The 20,335-nt window shown below is 38.5% G+C and overlaps 1 protein-coding gene across 4 annotated transcripts in view; it reads left to right on the top strand.

The window, feature by feature from the left end:
- kdm6a (lysine (K)-specific demethylase 6A) overlaps window positions 1–20,335 on the top strand; it is a 73,739-nt gene that overhangs the window by 2,225 nt on the left and 51,179 nt on the right. For 2 of the 4 annotated variants that reach the window (XM_036583745.1, XM_036583591.1), the window contains exons 3-6: window positions 4,891–4,999; window positions 5,280–5,329; window positions 15,806–15,864; window positions 18,375–18,419. In XM_036583745.1, the coding sequence (XP_036439638.1) occupies window positions 4,891–4,999; window positions 5,280–5,329; window positions 15,806–15,864; window positions 18,375–18,419 (263 nt within the window). The remainder of the gene's footprint in view (window positions 1–4,890; window positions 5,000–5,279; window positions 5,330–15,805; window positions 15,865–18,374; window positions 18,420–20,335) is intronic. The other 2 variants (XM_036583823.1, XM_036583663.1) reach the window with 1 other exon arrangement.

Raw genomic sequence — 20,335 nt, 5'->3', positions numbered from 1 at the left:
CTATAATGTAGTGTTGATATGCTCTTATTGCTCTGAAGTTTTAGCAGTGTTTTAGTGATATGCGTGATAGGTAATGAACATTATATTAGTGACATATTTGTCCATATTTTGCCGACCAGTTGGTTAATTCTATTTTGTGTGCTTTATTAGTGCAGAAAGTATCAACTAGTACTGTATGAAAATATCATGATATTGCTTCAGTGCCTCTGAGAATGACTGAGAAATGTATATTCTGGAGCATTATCAAGCTCGTCAGGGTGTTTTGGAGGAGAATGCTAAACACTCTCACAGTCTTTACTCTGTGACCTTGCAGATGCCAGACTGGCTGCTGTATTGTTGTGTAGCACAAGGCAGAAGTCACAATTGCATTGTAGTTGTAGAGCGCATCCTCAATAGTGTTGTTTTTACATGTGTACTTAAATACTGGGGCGTTCAAGTGGTCCAGTTTGCTAACGGGGCCATGTGTTAGGCCTGCACAGTTGCATCATAACCACACCATTGATGCAAGATAGAGTTCAGACTGTCCAGGACTTTGCCTTGAAGCATTAGATTTTCAGTGAAATTAGATTGAACTTTCAAACCACTAAAATGTTGCAGTGAACCAACCTTGGCCTAAATAAGTTTAAGCTGTTTCCTTTACCATAATGTTGATAATTTGTTAATGTAATATATTTTGTCCATATTGCTCAACTTGCTGTTTTAGATTTTAAGGTTAATGAAGTTTTGCCTCACAGTTGGTCTTGATCAGTTTATTGGTAGAGATACGTTGTAAAGTTCTGGGGTTTCAGTGTGTGCCCTGTTGTATTAGTTAGGGTATATAATTAAAGTAGAATAGCATTATTTGGCTGGGGCATGAAAATAAAATTTAAATGTAATATGACAGATCCTCCCATGACAGTGAAATATGGTAAACCGTTTTTCAAAAACTGTCTGCTAGCAATACTTTTAATGCAGTCAAAAGAATATTCCTGTCCATGAAAACCTGCTCCGGTGTATAACCTGCTTGTTTGTTGTGAGGGAAATATCCATCCACTGGTGCTTTCAGACTGCTTAGGATAAGATCCATATCTCCTTTTGGAAATTGTCTGTATTGCTCTGCTGATGTGCTACGTGGCCACATTAAGGTTAAAGTAGGTTGGAAAGCTCTTCCTGAAAGCAACAGTTATTTGCTGCCTTCAAGTTGCGTCAGAAATAGCATATATACGAGATGGATGCACATGAATGGCACCACAATGTTGTATTTGCTAGTGGGAAACTCTGATTTTTCAATGAGCCCCGAGTTTCCGAGTTGGGGGCGTGTCAACAAAAAAAAAACAGTGATAGCTGCTGTTAAACTGGCCATATTTCAGTTATTCATCAGCCACAGCGTTAACACTGCAGGCTGAAACCATCCACACATGGAAATACATATATAATGTATATACACAGACTGTCTTTAATAACTGGAAAAAAGTAAACCAAAAACATTATTTCCACTTATTTCCAACCAAAACAACTTGAACACAAATCAATTTGTACTTACAACCTCTGAAGGTAAGTAGGAACTTCCGAGGAGGAATTGAAGGCAGCAGTAGTTCTCTTGGTCTTGCAAGCCAGACGTCTGACCATTGTCACAGATTCTGTTGCATTTCATAGCTTAGTGTGACCAAGAACTGCCTACTTTGACAGGACAGGGTCATTTGACTGGCATGCAGAATAACCGACCACAGGCTGTTCTTTTGTGTGATGAGTGGTGGCAGGAGATTTTCAAAAAAAAACAGACCTGTAGAAAGCAAATTGGTATGTGCACCAACAAAAATACGCAAGGACATTTTGCGTAAAAGCTTCAAAAAAAGATCTTGAATAACTTTTCAACTTTCAACCCACTGTTGTCACAGTGTACAGAGCATGCAACTGCTTAGAAACATCTTTCCCGTTGGACTGACAAAACCAACTATATAGACATGAGAGCAGCCAATCAGAATGCGATAGACTAAATCTCGATAATTGAGGCCAGCGTGGCTTGCTATAGATGTCCGACACTCTGTGTAGGTGGCGCTAAGCCTGACAAAAAAAAAATCTAAGGACATTGAACTTACAGGTGTTCACATAACCTTATAATCACAGGTACTTCCGTAATCTATTGAAATACTCTAATTATGTGATCACATAATCTTCTATGGGTAAAAACTAAAGTCCTATTTCCATATTCCTGTTCAGTCCATACTCCAATGAAATCAAATGAAATCGCATTTATTGTCACATCACATTTACACAGGTGCAAAGGTGAGTGAAAATCTTAGGTGCATAGCTCCCTTGTAGTATTTAAATATATAAAACACACATAAGAAATTTTATATATATATATATATATATATATATATACACACACACACACACACACACACACAATATACACGTTAATATAAACCAGTATTGCACCATTCCAATGTACAGTTTTTGCACAGTAATATAAGTTGTGAAATAAAAGCTATGATATGTACAGTTGCAATATGCAATATGTGAGTCTGAGGTAGATAAGTGAGATGCAGGGTACACAGGGGATAGAATATTGATATATAGATATTCCAGATTACAAGATATGAATAGATGTGCAATCACTGTATGATGTATAATCACTCTGTTATGACTTTGATTAATCAGGAGAAGAAAAAACTGCAGTGATTATTCTGTCAGTAGTAAAACATGTTACGTTATACACAATGTGTCATTCCACAAATGAATATTTCATCTTTTGCCCAGAGGTTTTCCACTCATGAAACACTTACCCTAGCTCCTAAAACATATTTGCAAAAAATAAATAAAAGGACTTCTATCAACGGCATAGCAACATATCACCTGCATTTCCTTCAAAAACTCCTCTACTCATTTGTTATGTGCAGACAATAAAGGAACAACACAACCAAATCTTACATGAAAATCCACATAGTATTAACTAGTACAGCTAATTTAACATTTGCTTAACAAACAGGCTACAGGCCCAAACGGTGTCACACACCACAGTACACGTTTGATTCTGACTAACTGACACAAGTTTAGATTCAAGTGACTTGTGCCAGAAAACTAAAATGGGACCTGTTCTGTGGTGGTTGGGACGGTAGTGTTTTGTCCAAGCTAACAGTAGCTTAGTTAGCAGGCCAGATGTGCCACACATCCCAGCACGGGCTTGGTTCCAGCTAACTGATGCTAAAATGACAACCATTTACAGGATATCTAAGAGTGTTAGAGTGAAAGCCAAAGTTGAACATGTATGCAGCTTTTATCCTGCGTTCACATGGCCAAGCGATGTCTTTCCAGGACTTTTGTTTTTAGTGGGATCATATCTGATTTGTGTTTGGCGTCAGTAAACCATTGTAACTAATGGTCAGCTCGAGTTCAGAATTGCCCACAGGTGAGCGACCAGCGATTTGGGAAAGGCGAAAAATCTCTGCCAGTGTGAATACAGGGTTAGCTGTCGCTGAGCGAGTGTCACAGTTAATTTTTCTGGTTTGTCCCGGCTCTGATATTTCCACCCATTGTACCAGCGCCATCTATGTGTGAGCTCCCACACCACTTATAAGTGAGCCCCTCTAAAATGTAAATGGGCGGAATGTGTTTATATAGCTGTTCAGACGTGGAATAGACAGTTGACGCATCATAATTTTCAAATACTGTCATTATTTTTAAATATTGTGGTATAACACTCAACCCTAGACGTATGTCAGCTAGTATTGTTCCCATATTTTAGATTTTTTTGGGTCATGTACTCTGTTCTCTGCCGTTTCTCAGACGAGTGATGTAAATGGAAACAGTGTAAATGTCATTAAACTAACCAAACAAGGTTCATTTTCGTTTTTCACATTAATGGTGTTGATTAGTTATTGCAGCTGTTGTAGTAGCACTTTATGAAATCTGCCTTTCATTAGGAAGATATTCATGAGGCATCACCTCTGTAATGAATGTTTGTTTATTTTCCACACTGTGCACGATTTGCCTAGAAACCAAAAACCTTAGACCAATTTCTCTCCTTTTTAGTCATGGAAGATTAAACTGTGCCTGTGACACAGCATAACCATTTTCATTGCATAAACTGTACTATTATAAAATATTATTCTCATATAAAATTACACACATTATATTAAATGTGATTTGGTCTTAAAGATGGCAGTTTTGCCCAGGATGCCATGAAACACTGTAGAGGGAACAAGTTGACAAGCATTGCATATATAGTGAGCAAACTGAGAGGGGTCAACTGTTTAGGAATGTTCCACTCAAACATGTTTGATCTTTATTAGCTCTACTTTTGTACCCTACCCTAGTGGTTAAATTAATACCACTGGGTCTATAAACAGCCCTCCAAAATTACGACGTGTGCTTGTAAGACAGCTGTGCAATGTTGTTTGGTTGGCCATTGTTTATTTGTGGGAAAATAAGCCAGCTGATTGCAGAGATGACAAGATGCAAGCGTTTCATTGCATGGTGCACTGCCCGTGAAGAAAGGGAAGCTAAAACTGTGAGCTATCTCATGGCAGTCATTACCAGTATCTGTCAAATTTGAAGCAAAGTTATTGTTTTGACATTTCACTTTGAACAGAAGCTCTTCTTTCTTTTTAAACCAGTGCAGTGAACTTCCACACCTATTAGAATTAAACTTAAATGTGAACTAAGCTTAGACTTTGACCATATAGTATGATGACCATGACCATATTGATGACTCATCTATAGAAATCCATTTAGTTGAGGTTTAGGATTAAACCCTAGTCTGGGGAATAAAGCCCAGAAAGTTTAAACCGTTCCTAAATTAGGCAGCTTTAGGAAACTGACCAGCTGCAGGATGCATGATATGAATTCTCAAACTAAACATATCATATTAATTGTTACCGTGTTAATTTATTTCACTTCATTTTTCAGGCCATTCGCTGCTATGATGCCTACATCTTAAAAACTGAAGGAAAAGTCGAACCTGAGGTGTTTTGCCAGTTAGGGCATTTCAACCTTTTGCTAGAAGATTACCCTAAAGGTGAGTCAGGCTTCAGTTTATTTATCCTACTGTTTGGCTTTTATTGTTCTTTTTATTGACAGTCATTATGACTTAAGTACTATTTGGGTGGGATCAGTTTTACATGGGTAAGTGCAGTAATCTAATTTTACCACAGCAGGTCTGTAAAGTTTATGACAGGGATAAGTAATCTTGATATAAATAATAGAGATGGCAGTGGTACTTTAACCTGTTTTTATGCCACTTATGCTTTGAATGAACCAAGTTGTTCCTAATTAATTTTCATTTCTCTTTTTGCTAGCATTATCTGCATACCAGAGGTACTACAGTTTACAGACAGACTACTGGAAGGTAAGAGATGCTTTCCTTACAAATCTATTAAAAGTAGGTGTGGGCGTATGACACAAATATATCATCACAATACTGTTGTGACGACATTTTCACAATATACAATGCCTATTAAATATGTTGAAATTTAGTTTTTGTGAGGTTTGGTCATGTGAAACAGAAATAAGCTTTAGTACAGTCACATAAAAATGCTATCAAAAATTATGAATACAGTGATTTTTATTAGATTTTGCATACTGTGCTGCACTAAATCCACTTAAACAGGACTAATTATGCTCTCTATGTAATGAAACATGCAGTTGTTCACTGTTCTGACTGTACTGACGATATCTACAATGTGCTCAGAAAGGCACGTTGTGATGTAATTTATTGCATTAACAATAAAATCATCTTATTTTCCACCTGTAGTTCAAAGTGGTTCCATTGTGAGTGAAGGTGAATCAGTTTAATGTGTCTTGCCTCTGGGCCTGTCATAGTTATTACATAATCGCCTGATTGCAGTTATTTGAGCAGATTGCAGTTAATTAAACTGCCCATAATTATTTAGGCCGTCAGATTATTTTCCACAGTTATCAGCTCTGTGCGTGTCATATGTTTGTCACAACAATGTGCATGTAATGTTTTCTAATTGGGTTGAGACAAATGCACGTAAATGAAAGAAAGGAGAAAATGGGTTTATAGACCTTTCTCTCAGTCGCTTTCCACCTTTTGAAAGCGCATCTCCGTGTCAAAGCAGCTGCATTCAGACAGCAGAACGTGTTCCGCAAAAATCCTAAAACATATATAGACTAAAGAAACACTTACTGTGCTCCATTTTGGAGGAGAAAAAGTCCAGCCCATGCAACATTCACCAGTTCCCTGAAAACCACAACCAGCACAGAGACACAGTTTAGTATTTCTGCGTTACAGTAAACTAATCACCAAGCTACTGTGGAGGAGTCTTCTGTGATCATACATAAAATGTGGATTGGCTTGGCTGCTTTAGGCCTGTATTTTAATAGTGGCAAATAAATAAGAAAAGACAGAGAAAAATTGTTGATCGCAGATATTTTATATGCCAGTTAATTGTCAGCTAAAATCTCATGATCGTGACAGCCCTAGTTTATACTGTTCATCACAATTTCTTAGCAGTTTGGCAATTAATTGTCAGCTGAAGTTTTATGGTAGTGAGGGGCCTCTTTTAGGTTTGCTTTTGTTCCTGGACCAGATGGAGGATGGTGCTAACTGGAATGTGCTGGGTTGGAACAAGAGTGCTTGTTACTTTAGGGCTTGTGATGGACTCGGACGTTTTTGGGTTTCCAGCTGTAGTTTTTTTTTGCTTATTTTGGTTTGCTGTGCTTGGCTGTGAATCCTCTTTGACAAGCTGAACGCTAGCTGTGATGAAATGCCTCCTGATTTTTGATGGCACAGTCACGTGCAGACCTCTCACTTTCAGTTTGTGCCTTAATGAACTAGAGTAAGGTCCAAAGTGAGATTATTCAGCTGTGCTCGTAAGTGCTGTATGAGCACTACTGAACAATCCCCCGTCCCCCTCAGCAAAGTCAGCTTCTTTGCTATCCATCTACTGAAGATCAGGCTCAGGCTGTCAGTCTTACCTGTTTAATTCGTGCTGCAGTTGTAAACAAACAATATATGTCATCCTTAACAGTAACTCACCCTTGTTGGCTAGCTGGCTAGCATTAACACATTACAACAAGCAAGTAGCCAGGTTTGAATAAAACAGATAAGCCGCTTCCCACTTTATTCATATTTCAGACCACCACTGTCTGCAAAAGTCCACAAAATGTAAAACTGAACTTAATAAGGTCAACCCAATGTCTTCACATTGTGCCAAGTTAGCCAGTTCTCTAACTACAGACTGTTCACGCAATGTTCATCCACTTCCTGTAACCGTCTTTTCAAATTAAAAGCCCTCTGCGGAGTTTTGTAATTGCAGCTTCGTGACATTTGATAAAATTCTAAACCAGCAGTGGCAATAATAAAAAATGTATCTAGCGAAAAACGCTGATGTTACTAGACTTTTGGGGGATGATCCTCCGTTTTGTCTGTTGGCCTAAGACAAGATGACAGAAACTGCTCATAATAGTTTTTCTTTTTAAATATATGTTCTTCACAACTATTTAATTTGCTCTTTGAGTCAGAAAACCCACAGTAGCCACGTTTACATGCAGCCTGATAATCCGTTAATAATCCGACTAATAGCTCAATCGGAATAGAATACATCCATGTAAACATCTCAATAGTCTAGTCCGATTGAGGCCATTCGGAATACAATTTCTGTCCGATTGAACGAGGTGGGTAATCCTGTAAATAATCCGTTAAATAAAAGAATAATAGCCATGTAAACGCCTGTATCGGATTACATTTCCAATCGGAATGTGTAAGTACGTTCTGCGCATGTGCGTCACGTCACATCAAAAGCTCAGAACTCATACCGGCTCTGGCAAAAGTTTACAACGTTCACCATGGCGGAGCAGAAACTGGTCTGCAGAGCAGACGAAGTTTATGTTCTGATCTTTAAAAGACGGCGGTGGGACGGACGTCCAGCTCATGTGTCACAGAACGTGAAGTCTTCCTGTCGACCCTTCTTTAGTAAGTACATGTGAAGTACGTTTTCCTGAGTCTGACATTTTAAATCAGTTAAACTCCAGCGCGCCAACTGGAAACTCATCTCCCTCGGACTGGAGCTCACGTGATGCTCGCTGTCATGGTAACGTTTACACTAAGTGGTACTCCACACATGCGCGTCATTTTGGATCGGATTACTTGTAGTGAGCATATAAACGAAGATTTTCATCGGATTGTTGAGTAGAGTGAGCGTATAAACACCTCAGTCTGAATCTGTAATCGAAATGTATTCAATCGGATTGGCAAAAAAACTTTGCATGTAAACATGGTCAGTGATCGCTTGTGCTGAAGAGGTCAGGAGTCCTGTGTCTGAGCGCAGATTCCTCTGTGTGATTAATGCGGTTGTGCCGAGTGGGTTGAGCCCAGTGCTGTCAGCCTGTCAGTGTGATGCGCCGTGTGCCTGCTCAGCTGGAAACAGCGATGCGTCTCCTGCTTCTCTTACTGTCTGTGCCTTGTTTTCGCTGGGCTGTGAGTTCTCCTCACATTCCCCATTTTAAGGAGCTGTCTTACCACTGAGATACCAGTTACCAGAACTTTGGTAATTGATACTAATATCAGTGAAACTGTACGATTCTCGATGCCTTATTCGGTAGCATGTTTAATATAGAAGTCCCATTCAGCAGAAAGTCAATGTATCATTAAACTACAGAAATGTCAAAACACAAGCAGCTGATATTGAACTCATTACAACTCACGTTGTATATAACAAAATTGTTTAAATGTGAAATTTGTTAAAATTAATTAAAATGTTAGTGCAAAGATGGATATCTATTCACTTGCACATATGCGATGCACGTTTTCCCTCCCGCTCCCACCACCTTGACCAATTATCGAGCAAAAACACCCATTATCACCTCCGTTCCCAGCTGCACGTACGTTTATGTTGGCAGACAACCCCCTTGCTTCTCTTCACTTTGGTCTCTCTTTTTGGACCGCTTGTAAAATAATGAGCTATTTCAACTTGTTTATGTTGTCAACCCGTGTTCATGTTAACAGGAGTGAGGTAGTTCAAATATCTGGCAGTACTTGCCTTGTTTTTAAAGTTTTCTGCCACACTGAAAGGCTGAGAGGGGCATCAGCTGATGATGGAATGACGTGAACAGACACACACATGCAGTTCACCTCTTGCTCAAACATTAGTTTAATTATACTTGTACACAGATTTACTTAGCCTGTCTTCTTTTTTTTCTAAATTCTTTTTCTCTCACTTTTGTGGTGAAAGTGTAAGAAAATCAAGAGCAGCACGGATACTGCTAACAATACTGCTAACCGGCACATTGCCTTATCTGTCCTTAAAAAAGAGAAAAAAACATTGCTCTGTACTGTGTGGCTGTCCTGCCATGAAGCGTGACAACCTTCACACTGCCTACTTGCAATGGGCGAGTGATCAAGAAGCGCCTTGGTAGTGCCATTGTTTCTCTAGCAATGCCAGGTGTTATGTTAGATAGAGTAAGCAATAGTGAAAAAGTATTTTCAATTTTAAATGTTACCTTGACAAGCTACCAACTCTGTGTATCAACCCCCGAGCAGAGAGAAACATGTTTAGAAGATGACGAGCCACTCTCAGAATCTTAATATTTCACCAGTTACAGCTAGTGTTGGTTCAAATGCTAGCACAGATGACGAAAAGCCTCCTTTTAAGCTGACACAAAAATCTACTGATTTAACTCACAGTGGGTAAAATATGTGTGCTACATGTGCTGCATAAAAAAGCCAAGAGAAATATTTTACCCTTTGTGAGAAATGAACACTGTCAGTCAGACTTTGATGTGTATATTCTGTAAGAAACAGTCATAAGGTATTTTTCAGTTTTAAATGTTACCTCGACAAGCTAACATCTGTGCGTATCATCCCCCACAGAATCTAATATTTCACTGGTGCCACTGAAATTTTTAGCTTTATAGCACCAGCACTGGCACTTAAAGTACAAACCTGAAATGGGACAAGATATATTTGAGTGACTGTCTTATACTTAGGGGTTTTCACCCAAATATAGCCTATGTGTGGGGAAACTGTGCATTAAAATAGCAGGTTTCAACAGTTAGAGTCTAGTATCCACCCAGCACACATGCCAGTTGTGCCATGTGGCTGTGGTTTCCAGTCTGTTTAAAACCGCCATGTGATCTGGCATGTGCCAGTTCTGCTGCCCAGAAGTTGACAAAGTTGCATCATGTCATATTACAAATTCCACGTGGGGCATCATGGCAAATTGCGGCATAAAATAGTTACATTTAAATATATTTGAATGCACCAGTGACAATTCACCCTCAAGAAGCACTGCTGCAACAGTTTCTAGTGAGTTTTTTATTATAATTGTTTTCAGGCTGTGCCGTAAGAGCTGGTGTGAATGCCACTGACGCGCCATTTAAATGTGTTTCTTTGCCCTTATCATGTTATAACTGATGAAGTTACATTTATGATCTGTCTTAAAAACAAAGTGTTTTGTCAGTAATGGGATTTTCTCCCTCGGGTTTAAGTTTTTCATGCCTGTTACACCGATATGCCACAAATAAGTGCAGATAATGCGACGTAGAACCAATGCAAGCTGCGTTAACTTTAGTCCGTTTAGCTGGGTGGCTGAGTCATGGATGTTTCAGTCATGTTTTAAATGAAAATAAAAGCTCAGCAGCCTCTTGGCCACCTCTTGCAGGCTAGTCTGTGCATCTGAAGCAGTAGACATAAGGGAATGGCTTTTTGGGGTTAGCCTTAGCTTAACATGGAGTGATTGCCATTCTTTCTTCCTCTCATACCTCCTGAGAAGCCACCTGACTCAGTCAGCTGCTTTAAGCAAAGCCACGATCTCAGGACTTTCTCCATACAACAAGCCATGGACCAGCTGATACTGAAGCGTTAATGACTTTAATGTTTTCCAAATTCCAGCACAGTCTGACAGTCAGAGGCACGAGTGTGTAGGATGCACATATGAGACAAATTAATTGAGAAATATGATGAAGGTTAAGTTGAATTCTTATTTTCCGTTCCACCTTAAATGGTGCAGCAGTAACATTCAGGTACCTTCACAGGTGCCATTTAAGGTGGGGGGAAAAAAGGTGGAAATTTCGATGCCAACCACAGCTTTGTAGAAATTCAGACATTGAAACAACATTCAGCAGTTTTTTGCCAGGCCTGCACGTGTAGCTTTAGAAAGTAGTTTTGACAGTTTTGTCTATTTATTGTTCGGTTTTGTTTGTGCTGTTTTGCACAACAATAAATTCAGATTTACTTTGGTTGTTAAATTTCTCTTTAAAAAGCAAAGGAACATCCCATAATAATAAGCCACTGTTAACCTTCAAAAATTTGCTTAATTAATAACTTGATAATGTTTTAATAATTATACTTTTGTATCCGTAGCCGGGAGTTCGAGAGAGCACAATTGGCCTCGCTCTCTCTGGGTGGGTAGGATGGCCCCTCCTTCTCCCCCCATCACTCAGCGCGATGCTAGTCAGCGCAGCCGTCTGTTAGCTGACGTAACAGATCTGGCGGTTGGCGCTTTCCTCCGAGCGCGTTCTGCTGTCCAGTGACGTTGCGTGAGCGGCAGTTCGAAAAGAAGCGGTGGTAAAATATTAAATAATAATAATAAGAAATAAAATAATTATACTTTTGTTTTGAGATGAGATTTTGTTTTGAGATGAGTTTTTATGGAGCTCCAGGTTGTAGTTGGGCTGTCCCGAATACCACTTTCTGGGCTCCAGAGCTTTGGCAGTAATTAACAGTGGATATTCGAAGCTTCGCCCCGCGGAGGTGGGGGTTGTGGTTGGGGAGTGGAAATCGTTCAGTCGTTCAGAACACCATCATCCGCTATAAAATCTGGATCTCCAGGCTAGCTGCTTTCCTTGAAGAGCGCTGCGGTGTTCATTGCTACATCTACAAGGCCCGCTAGCCTTAATATCACAGTGCATGCACGGGTCACCCGGTGCTTCGTGGAGGTGGTCTAACTTGTGGTACGAAGGGCATACATAGCGGCCCTACTAAGGATCTCTAGTAAAAGGTTCAGTATGGCAGAGCACTGTTTGCAGCCACACTAGAAATACATGCTGTCTTGCACCGTGTTACCATGACGCTCGCTCACAGCAGTGAACGGGATTTTTTTTATTTCATTTTTTTAACACGTGGTTGGACCCCTATGATCGCCACTTACAATGTAAGCGAAAGACGAAACAAAGTGGTACCTGACTGTCTTGGTTGCAAACAATGATCATTTACTCATACTAGCCTTTTTGCACCCACCAGTCTAAAGCTATTGAAGAGAGATGACGTATTTGTGAAAATGAAACTAACTGCTCAAAAAACTTCTATTGCACAGAAGAGATTTCATTTAGCAGCACCATTAAAGCACTGATTTCCAGTAACTTTAGCTAAGTTAATCTTATCCAGCAGCACTCCTGAAACTCTTTCAGTCTACACAATTCACATGAGTAGGATATTCACCATTCAAATCCAGGAATTTCACTGAAGGCTGACGGGTTTATGGATGTGACTGGAGGTGGCAAGTTTCTGGAGGGGGCCACTTAGGGCCAATCTGATTTCTTCTTGGGCCAATGCCTCCGTGGCCCTGCCTCTAGATCCGCCCCGGTGTTGGGCTGTTTTGGGTTCAGTCATACAGGACTTCTATGTTGAAGAACCTGAATGCAGGTGGACTGGTGGTTTTCTGGAGTAGAGCAGAGGGCTGTGTTTTTAGCTGTTATCACTGGAGAGGCTGTGTCTCTTCTCACTGTGTTTGGCGCTGTTTTCAGCGAATTAAAAATAAAGCTGCGTTCTGGATCGTAACCTTCGGTCGTCTGAGTTTCTCCTGAGAACTTTACAGTATTTTGCAGTTTCCTGTTGTTGATAGCAGGGTGACCAGACGTCCCTGGTTTTGATGACCTCTCCCTGGCTGGAGCTATCACTGGAAATGTTCCCATTATTAACTATGAATTAAAAACCTGCCAGAAAGATGAGTGGTGTTTGTAATGCAGAATTAATTGCCCAACATCAGTACCTGATCTCACTTCTGCTCTTGTGGCTAAATGCAATCAAATCTTCACCAAAAACCAAAACTATAAAACATGATAATGTTAATGTACTGTAGCACATGTTCAGTTCAGTGTCTGACTGAAAGTGTATCAGCAAAAGTTTTAATAAGTGAATATATTTTACATCTTTATTTTGTTTAAGCTGATGAACACAATCTCAGAAAGTCATGTGTGGTTTATAGTTTAGGGCATACCAGCACCAGAGGACACTTAGTGCTACTTAGAAACTGTCTTAAATTGTGGTTACTGTTTTGGTTGTGGAAGTGCTTTGAAAAGGGTCAAGTCATGTTGACTTTCGGTTTGACTCTGTTTTGCTTTCGGTTTGGTTTCTTTTGTGTGGTGGTCCACTCCTGTTTCACTGTACTACTTTCCCCATGTTCACTTTGCCTTAATGTGACTTTTTACCTTGGCATCGTTCAAAACTAACAGAACAGCTGTGCATTGTCATTTCCAAGTTACAGGTAGTTCTAAATGACCAGATAGTTTAGTTAATTTTTTGAAATATTTAAATAGTTGTTCAGCTCAAACCTTTGTAAGCTCGGGTATCTGATATTTGTCTTAAAAACTCAAGCTTTTTTTATTGAAGCACCAGAAAGTCTGTAACTTTTATAGCATAGTTAGGATTATTATTCGGTATTTTAATGGAATACAATGTAAAGTGGCTGGGTTATTCTTATAAGAGTCAAGACTGCAAATCTGACAGGTGTGCTGTGGAGTGCTAGGAGGTTAAAGGGATAACTCACTGCTGTTCTTACTAATATAATCCCAATTTTGAGGCTCTCTGAAAGCACCTCATGCATAAATGGTTCTGATTGCTCTGCCACAGTCTGAGAAATTCATATATTCTCACTGAGGTCTATAAGCTTAATCTATGAAGACCACAACTTTCACAATGCAGTGTGGCAGCCAGAGGCATGATTACCTGTGAGCCTGCAGAGACTGAAAAAGGAGCAGTGCGAGTTTTGTGTTTGTCCTTCATAATTATTTATTCTTCACAAACACAATGCCAACCTTTTGTGCTGTGTCTTAGTTGAAAATCTGCAAGAAAGCAAAGCGAAGGCTGTCTCCTGCCGTTATTCAGCAAGGACGTCAGAAAACAATTTAATAAATAGGCATCCCAACACAGCAGCAGATAACATTTTCACATAACAATCATATACATGGTGGAAAAATGGAAAAAACGGCACTTCCTCTATAATACTGGCTTCCAGAGAAGAACTCATTTGCAATTTTCAAAAATATACTGCTGATATTTTGATGATAGCCTTTAAAACTGGCCGCATTCACACAATGGGCCTCATTCACCAACTGTTCTTCAGAAGAAATTTCTTCTTCAAACCCACTTACGCAGTTTTCACAAAGATTCTGACATTCACCTCTTATTTGGGATTTGTTCTTAGGTAAGAACAGAATCTACACACACTGGAGCATAAAGGTGTGAAACAGTTCTTTCACAGCATTCAAACAGCACGTGCTGTATTTGTACTTCTGTGCTGGACAGTTCTCCTCAGCAGTAACCCTAGGAGGGTCATGGCTGGTGGTAGTCAAAAGTTAATAGAGATGTTGTCTACATAAATGGTATTTGATCATTTGCTAGGGTAATGCGTGTTTATACAAAGATGACAGTCAATAAAAATATTTACGTGCTACATTTATTTATCATTGTAAACACACCGAAATGTAGGCTGACTAATGTTCTCTGCTTCTCCTGTGCGTCAGTCAGAATAAACAAGTGTCATGGAGCAAGTACGGTCGCTGGTGCAGGGTAACTCTTGGTTTAAGGGAAACATATTTTTCTTCTTTTTTCCCTCCTCATTTAAATACTTAAAAAAACGACACGGTTTTCTCATAGTTTGTTGATGTTGGTGAACGTGGACAGGAGTTCAGCCCACTATTTAAATGGAACTTCTCTAAATCTGTTGCTTAAATTGGCACTTTTGTTCCAGATAAAACCTTAAAATTCGTATGGTCAGAGTAATTAATATATTGGTGAGAGTAAGCTTACTGTGCATGGGAGAAAATAGTGCAGACTGAAGCTTCTCTTTTCCTAGATTGGCCACATTCTGCCTGTCTGTACAGTAATTTTACAGTAAAGTAATTCTTAAGAACGACAGTCTATGCATTTGGGTTTCGAACTAATAACATTTAAAACACAAGTGGACTGAAGACTTGATGAACTGGTCTTTATGGTAACGGATGAAACACCTTTGGAATAATAAAGATTAAAAATAACAAGAAAAATTAGATGGGCTTGGTTTGTGTGATTTTTGGGAATTAATGCATTACTTTTTATTTTTTGTCACGAAGTTTACTTTTAGCTTTTTTATTATTATTCTTTTTATTTATTTATTTATTTATTTTTTAAATGTTCATTGTTCTCTCAGCATTCCCATTATACTTTCTGAAGGCTCCATGTATATTGTTTATCATGTGTAATACTTTATGAAACGTTATGTTCACTCATGTTCGGTTTGTGTGGAAATTCCTGTAAACTTTCCACACTATTCAAACTTCAAATTTATGGCCCATTAATATAGGCCCAATATATTGGAAATCTGCGTCCTTGTCTACCGATACTTGGTGTCAGCCTCGGCCCATATTGAACTTTTTTGATTTCTACACGAGTTCTGATGTTCTCCTTCCTATTAGACCAAAGAGATGTTTTAAACAGTATTGGGTATTTGAGCTATGGAATATTTGTAAGTCTGAATCTGAAAATGCATTCAACAGATTCACATAACAGTGGCTTTCCTTCTTTAGATAATTGCTCATTTTTTTGAGTGAATGATATAGCCCAAGTCTGTATTTTGTTTCTAACTGTCTTCTGTCCTCTTTTCAGAATGCTGCCTTTTTATATGGCCTTGGTGTGGTTTACTTCCATTACAATGCATTTCAATGGTAAGTACTTCAGTTTTTTACACATTTACAGTGCATGTGCTTTGTGATCTGGTGTGATGTACTGTGATGTACTTGTTTGGTTAATTCTTGAGCTTGTGTTTTAACATTGTCAACTGCGTATTGAATTAAATGAAGGATGATGAGTGTTTCAGTGAGGAAGTGTTTTCTGTTAGAAGAATCACAATGTGGTCTTGCTGTTCCTTGTGAAACTTGAATATGTCCAAACAGCTGTTTTTCTGAGAATGAATATTCTTATTAGCATCTGTGGAGTGCCAAATATTTCATATTTTGGAAGTAAAACCTGGAAACATTCCTAGAGTGTGATCATAAAACTAGTGTTTCTGGCACATACATAGTAAGCTCATTATACATTTACAGACACCAAACCCCATATTTTTTAAATGTATAGTTTATTACCTCTATTTATATCTTATTTATTTCTTTTATTTTTGTTCTCTGACAGTGCTGGATTCAGTTCTTATGTAGACACTAGTACACAGCAGCCTGCAGTAGACAATGATGCATTGTAAAGTATGTTGAGAGTGCAAATTTGTCAGGTCTGCTTTTTATCTTTTTAATATCACATATTAACTCATAGATTCATGTGCAGGTGTTTTGTTGCTTTGTTGTAATAGTAAATGTTGCACTCCCATTTATTAAATGTGGTGGATTTGTTGAAATGTTATAATATTTCAATGTTTGGTAATGTTTCAGTACTTGGTCACGTGTTTAATCAGTGAGAGTGTTCTGGGAAATTTTTAAAAATCAGGCAGATGACGTGACCACAAATTGACAACATTTATTTGACTGGAAAGTATGGGTCTTGAGGAATGAGCAGCACAAGGCTTAAAATAACCTGCCATCTGCTAAATGCCTGTCTGCGCACTGGTTTAGTGTTTGATTTGAAGTCTTCACAAGTGGTTGTACTGTGAGGATTTAAATTTATAACGACACATGACAGCTATGAATAAAGTTGATTGAGAATTTTACCACTTAGTGGTACCACTTACCAGCTTGTTTCCTTTTTATACTAAAACTCCTGTTGGTATTAATATTAATAGATTCTGACTTCTAGAATCAGTCAATGGCATATTGGTATCAATCTGTATTGGGCCAATATCAGCAGAAGAATCTGTATCAGATATCTAAGGAGAAAAAAGGACAAATCCAGTCCAGTTCTGTATCAGATCCATCTGAAACGACACACACTCACGTTGTGTGATGTGTTGTTAGCTGTGTATTCCTTCTTGTGGGGTAGTAGAGTGTTTTAAGTAGTTGCAGCATGCCTCCTCCGCCTACTTTTAGATGGTCATCTTCAGTGAAGTGCTCACAGTTAACAACAGCAAATTTTAAAGATTAGTAGTTTTTAAAGACAAAATATTGGTATCAGTATTAGCTGATATGTTGAGGTTTTACAATCTGTATCTATATTGGTAAAGAAACAGTGGTATTATGATCTGTTTATGCATGCTGAGTGAGCATAAGAGACTGAAATTGCTAGATTGCTCTTTACCCAGTAACACACAAAGTAGAAATTCAGATTTGGCATGTTCTTGATTCATTTGATTATCCACACTAATCGTACTCTGGTAATGATTAATGATGTGCATGAGTGTGTGAGTAAAATTCGGTTAATATTGAAATCACTATTCATAAAGCTGTAAACTGTGCCAGCTTTTTTTTGTGTGTTTAAAATTAAGTATACTGTATTATACATTGCTACCACGAGTGCCTTAATGAGAGCACGCTGTGAGAGACTTGTTAAAGACGTGATTGAGAAGGCAGTGGTAGTGGGATGGTAGATAAGCTAACTGTTGTAGCTGGTGTTGGCTAGAACCAACAGCAATGAAAATATATCTTTTCACTGAGAATAAACTTTGTGTAGAAGACAAGTCATCATCTGCTGTTACACTGGTTAGCTCTAGTGTTAACGCCAGACCATTAGCTCATCTGAAGGGATGGCCTTCCGTACTTAAGCACAAGATTCCACTTGGACAGTGGTAGCACAGATTAGCAATATATTTTTTTTTAACTGAGTACTAGCTGTCACACTTTCAACACTGTGGTTTGTTAGCTTAGTTAACCATGGTCTTCAGTAAGATGCCAAGTTTCAAGTCATGTCCCTGTTGATCTGGAGGAGAAAAAAAATGAATGAAGTGTATGTTAAATGATACTTTTTAAGATTGTACTAGCTAGTAAGGTGTTAGTTCTGTTGGCCATGTTAAATTGGCCTTAACTGTTCATACTTAATTGGCCACGTGCCAGTTGTAACTCAAAAAAGAGCAAAATGTGAGACAGTTAAAGGAGGAGGGGGCTTCATAATACTTTGATGCTCATAGGCTTTTCATTATGTTGTTTTTATTTACTTACTTTTTAATGATGTTTGCATTGCAAAAATGTTAGGCTTCTTAATTGCTTTTAGCAGCTTGCTTAGTGAAATTATTTTAAGTGGCAAATATGCATATATTTTTGGTGTTTACTACTGGGGGTGCCCTCTTTCTTTGTCTTAGGCCAGTGCAGCCCACCTCCTCAGATGCCTATTCTGGACAGAGAAGGTAGGCATGCCGTGTTGGTTTTGTAAGGGTATGCCTCAGACATGCTCAGACATGACCATGTGCATTTTTTTCATCAATTTAACACATTCATGATTAACTGTTAATATAAGCTGTAAGCTGTAAAACAGTGTACATTTAAGAAAACAATGTTGGAGAAATAATCAAGCCCCTGCTTACAAGCACCCTGCTCAGGACCACCTTTATCTTGATGAATTATTTATTTGATGTAAATGCAGAGCTTTATTCTAGGTTTTGTTTTGGTTCTTGAGGCTGGGGATTATACATTAGCTCTGCAGAGTTCATGACTTAGCCATACATTCCTACATTCTCTTTGCTCTAACTGATGAGGTAATCTTCCTCCAGCACTCTGTGTTAGAAATTCAGATGACCTGTTGCACCCCCCCCTCGCTCTCTCTCTCTCTCTCTCTCTCTCTCTCTCACACACACACACACACACACACACACACACACACACACACACACACACACACACACTCACACACATTTCCCAGCAGTGGGATTTAACTTTCCTAGAGAGGCCTTTTGAGAGAACTTGGCACTGTGACAACAGTAGTCAGCTTCTCGAGGCCAGAGAGGCTGAGACAGAATATGACGCATAGCTGTGTGTGTGTTTGTGTGTGTGTATAATTGAAGCCATAGGCTGTAGTTAAGCAATGAAAATGAAAATGCCTGACACCAGAATTTAATTCACACCTGGCCAAAAACCGACCAAATTTTCAAATTTGAAGTGTCGATTATGCTTGTGAATAGATGTACTAAACATAAAAACTACACACTTTTATTGTTGAAATGTATAGAATATGTAATTTACATAAACTAAACATATTACACTATCTAGTATACAGAATGTGCCTTGACAGATAATCAGAGGCAACAATTTTCATTACTCTCTCTACTTTAGTTATTTTTTTTTTTAATTTTTTGTTCCCCCCTTTGATTTAGCTTGATAATACAATTAAAGAAAGTGTTGTACAAAGATGTGAAATATGTTTTTACTGTTTACAACCCCATTTCCAAAACATTTGGGATGCTGTGCAAAATGTAAATAAAAACATAATGCACTGATGTGCAAATCATTTAAACCCTATATGCAGTTAAAATGGTACAAAGACAACATATCAGATGTTGAAAAAGAGAGATTTTATTGTTTTTTGAAAAGTATATGGCCATTTTGAATTGGATGACAGGAACATGTTTCGCAGATTTTGGAACAGGGACATATTTACCACTGCGTTTCATCACCTCTTCTTTTAACAACACTCATTGTAAGCGTTTGGTAACTGAGGAGACCAATTGCTGTAGTTTTGGAAGTGAAATATATTCCTATAGAGTTTGAACTTGCATTTGTGGGTGCAGTGATGAACTGTTTTCACAGACAGTGATTTTCAGAAGTATTTCTGAGCCCATTCAGTGATTTCCACTGCAGAATCATGTCTGTTTTTAATGCAGTGCCGCCTGAGGGCTTGAAGATCACCACCATCCACTACTGGTTTTCAGCCTTGTCCCTTTCATAAGTGATTTCTCTGGATTCTCTGAATCTTTTAATGATATTATGTACCGTAGATGATGAAAAGCTGTTTTACATTAAGAAACGTTATTCTTGAATTGTTGCACTATTTGGCCGTGCAGTCTTTCACAGAGTGGTGAACCCCTCCTCATCTTTACTTCTGAGAGACTCAGCCTCTCTGGGATGCTATAAACCCAGTCATGTCACTGACCTGTTGCCAATTGACCTGATTAGTTGTGAGATGTTCCACCAGGCAAAACTGGTATATATTTAAAAAAAAAAAACAAAAAAAACAAAACAATAAAATTTTATAATGTTTGATATGTTGTCTTTTTACTATTTTAAATTATATAGAGGGTTTAAATGATTTGCACTGTATTCTGTTTTT

Source organism: Colossoma macropomum, unplaced genomic scaffold (genome assembly GCF_904425465.1).
Source record: "Colossoma macropomum unplaced genomic scaffold, Colossoma_macropomum, whole genome shotgun sequence".
NCBI lineage: Eukaryota > Metazoa > Chordata > Actinopteri > Characiformes > Serrasalmidae > Colossoma > Colossoma macropomum.
The sequence above is the reverse complement of the archived record's forward strand: the minus strand, read 5'-3'. Positions and strand labels throughout refer to the sequence as shown.